General features: G+C 59.0%; 1 protein-coding gene across 1 annotated transcript in view; it reads left to right on the top strand.

Moving 5' to 3' along the window:
• RHBDL1 (rhomboid, veinlet-like 1 (Drosophila)) overlaps positions 1 to 103 on the top strand; it is a 5,094-nt gene extending 4,991 nt beyond the window's left edge. Inside the window, exon 8 of the mRNA XM_010567049.1 lies at positions 77 to 103. Within this exon, the coding sequence (XP_010565351.1) occupies positions 77 to 103 (27 nt within the window). The remainder of the gene's footprint in view (positions 1 to 76) is intronic.
• Positions 104 to 283: the final 180 nt, after the last annotated feature.

Consider the following 283-nt stretch of genomic DNA (forward strand, 5'->3'; position numbering starts at 1 on the left):
GAGGGGGGGACGACCCCCCCCCCGCTTGCTCCTGTACCCCCTTTCCGGGGTGGGGGCCGACTGGTTGCCCCCCCAGGACCTGCACTTTCACACGAAGGACTAGTGCCAAAATAGGAGCGATTTATTTTTCTATGCCAAAATAAATATAAATAAAAGAAAGAGAGAAAAAAGAATAGCATGGGGAGAGCCCAGCAGGAAGGCGAATCAGCTGAGACCGGCCCAACTCGTTTCAGCAGTGCCCTCGGTGGCGTAGCCCCCCCCCCAGCCCCCCCTCCGCGCCCCG

This window comes from Haliaeetus leucocephalus, unplaced genomic scaffold (genome assembly GCF_000737465.1).
Source record: "Haliaeetus leucocephalus isolate CR32 unplaced genomic scaffold, Haliaeetus_leucocephalus-4.0 Scaffold224, whole genome shotgun sequence".
NCBI lineage: Eukaryota > Metazoa > Chordata > Aves > Accipitriformes > Accipitridae > Haliaeetus > Haliaeetus leucocephalus.